This window comes from Coccidioides immitis, assembly GCF_000149335.2.
Source record: "Coccidioides immitis RS genomic scaffold supercont3.3, whole genome shotgun sequence".
Lineage (NCBI taxonomy): Eukaryota > Fungi > Ascomycota > Eurotiomycetes > Onygenales > Onygenaceae > Coccidioides > Coccidioides immitis.
The window spans coordinates 4,311,579-4,313,993 of NW_004504308.1; the positions used below are offsets into that span (position 1 = coordinate 4,311,579).

The window sequence follows — 2,415 nt, forward strand, 5'->3', positions numbered from 1 at the left end:
TCAATTTTGACTGTCAATTTTGACTGTCAATTTTTACTGTCAATTTTGGCGTCGTCAATTTTCACCATCAATTTTGGCTGTCATCAATTTTGACTGTCAATTTTGGTGTTGTCAATTTTGGCATCATCAATTTTGACCATCAATTTTTACTGTTGTCAATTTTGGTGTTGTCAATTTTTACTGTTGTCAATTTTCACCATCAATTGTGGCTGCTGTCAATTTTGACTGTCAATTTTTACTGTCATCAATTTTGACCATCAATTTTTACCATCATCAATTTTTACTGTCAATTTTTACCATCATCAATTTTGACCATCAATTTTTACTGTCAATTTTGGTGTTGTCAATTTTGACCACCATGACCAATTTTGGCTGGTGTCAATTTTGGTGTTGTCAATTTTGACTGTCAATTTTAGTGTTGTCAATTTTGACCATCAATTTTTACTGTTGTCAATTTTTACTGTCAATTTTTACTGTCAATTTTGACTGTCAATTTTTACCATCATCAATTTTTACTGTCAATTTTTACCATCATCAATTTTGACCATCAATTTTGACTCGTCAATTTTTACTGTCAATTTTGGCGTTGTCAATTTTGACCGTCAATTTTTACTGTCAATTTTGACTGTCATCAATTTTCACTGTCAATTTTGGCGTCATCAATTTTGGCTGTTGTCCATTTTGACTGCTGGTTTTCATCTGCAAACATTGACTGCAAGATGGATCCTCTGAATTGGGTGACAGAAGTCTGGATTTTATCATTTGCATGTCTTCTCTTCTATAGATCTGTTCTCTTCAGCTTTCCTTGTATTATCTTGAATCTGCTACAGTGTCTTCTTTTACTCTCATTCTGATGTTTTCAGCATGATATTTTCTGCTACTGTGATTTGCTAATGGATGCATATAATCCAAGCCAGAATTGCCAAATTTTATGCAGCATGTCCAGCAGTGGCTTCACAGGCAAAGTATCTGATCAGCTTGGAACAACTATTTTCCTAAGTCAGCTCAATAGGCTGCTTCCCTTCTGCCATGCTGCATATGAAATCTTTCCCCAACCACCTCATTGGGTCCATAACACTTGTCCAACCATGCTAGGATGCCTGGAAGCTATTCTCATTCTTGTTGTCTTAGCCACTCTTGTGCAATTGATTTCAGGTGCCAGTCACCTAGGTGAATCTGACAGTAGTCATCCAGTACTGGATCACCTCTCCTGTGGTCAAATGTTAGTTTACAAGACCAGACTGCCCCATACAGAAGGCCACTGCATACCTCATAAGGCCAATCTTCACATTTTGCATCCAATCCTTAAGGTCCACCTGTGTACAGTTCCACAGCCTGGGCTCAGGCATATCCTTGTCCAGCTCTTTGATCAAAGCCCAGTTGTTGCTGTGCCTCTCCCACAGCTGCACCAGTCTTGTGGTCTCTTTGGCAGACCATCTTGTTCAGATGCATGGCCATCTGCAATGCCTGCTTCTGTGATTTGCTCTCCTTTCTATCATCTTCTCCACACACCTGATCTCCCTCTGCTGTCTACAAAGCAAGTGTTCTCTTGAACCCCTCTGTACTGAGTTATTAATGTGATTCCATCCATCCAGATCCACATCCAGGTCTAAAGTCAATGTCAAGTATGCTGCCAATGAATCAATTGTGCTTGATTGTTGATGATGGTTTCTGAGATAGCTGGTGTCAGCATCAGAAGAGTTGTCAGTCAAGCAGAAGGACTGTTCCCATATCTCTTGCTCTCTCTCTGGTGTCTGGGTTGATGTTGACACTTGAGGGCTGCTGAGCAAGAGTCTTGATTGTTTCTGAAAGCAGCTGTCCTTCAAGGCTGGGCTCTGGCTCAATCTAGATGCTTTTCCTTTTCTATCCTCTGGACAGATCACCTCTGAGTGCCTGTCACTTGCCTGATGTGAAATGGAATCCTTAGAAGCCAAAACCTCTTCTGGTGTTACTGATCAAGAGCTAGATAGCCATCAGTTCTGGCTTTTCAGATTGGGCTTGCTGTTGTATGATGTACATGCAGGAACATCCATGGGACTTGAAAATAGCATACTCTCATTGGAAGAAGTGGTTTGGGCAAGACCTTTATCCAGAACCACCTGTTAATGGATGGTATACACAGGACCATAAGATTCAGGGCTGCCACTCACCACCTAGAGGCATGTTGCTTGACAGGGAACTGTTCAACAGTGGGCATCAACTGCTTCCTGCCATTACTGATGGCAGGGACTGGGGCTGATTTGATGTCCTTCTTGCTTTTCTTCTTTGAAGTACAGTGAAAGCACTGGGGAGATGTAGCTCTGTCTCTGTACTGAGAGATTGTGGCCAGGTGCTGGAATGTCTCTGAGCTATCATGATTGATGACAATCTGTTCAACAACTGGAAGGACAGAAAAGAGAAGAGAAGAGACCTGGA

General features: G+C 41.2%; 1 protein-coding gene across 1 annotated transcript; it reads right to left on the minus strand.

Moving 5' to 3' along the window:
* Positions 1–1,113: 1,113 nt before the first annotated feature.
* CIMG_13346 (uncharacterized protein) lies at positions 1,114–2,163 on the minus strand (the record flags this gene model as incomplete). Its single annotated transcript, XM_004445157.1, has 4 exons — positions 1,114–1,210; positions 1,270–1,437; positions 1,513–1,951; positions 2,151–2,163. 4 exons carry the CDS (start codon positions 2,161–2,163, stop codon positions 1,114–1,116), a joined length of 717 nt encoding a protein of 238 aa, XP_004445214.1.
* Between the last annotated feature and the right edge of the window lie 252 nt (positions 2,164–2,415).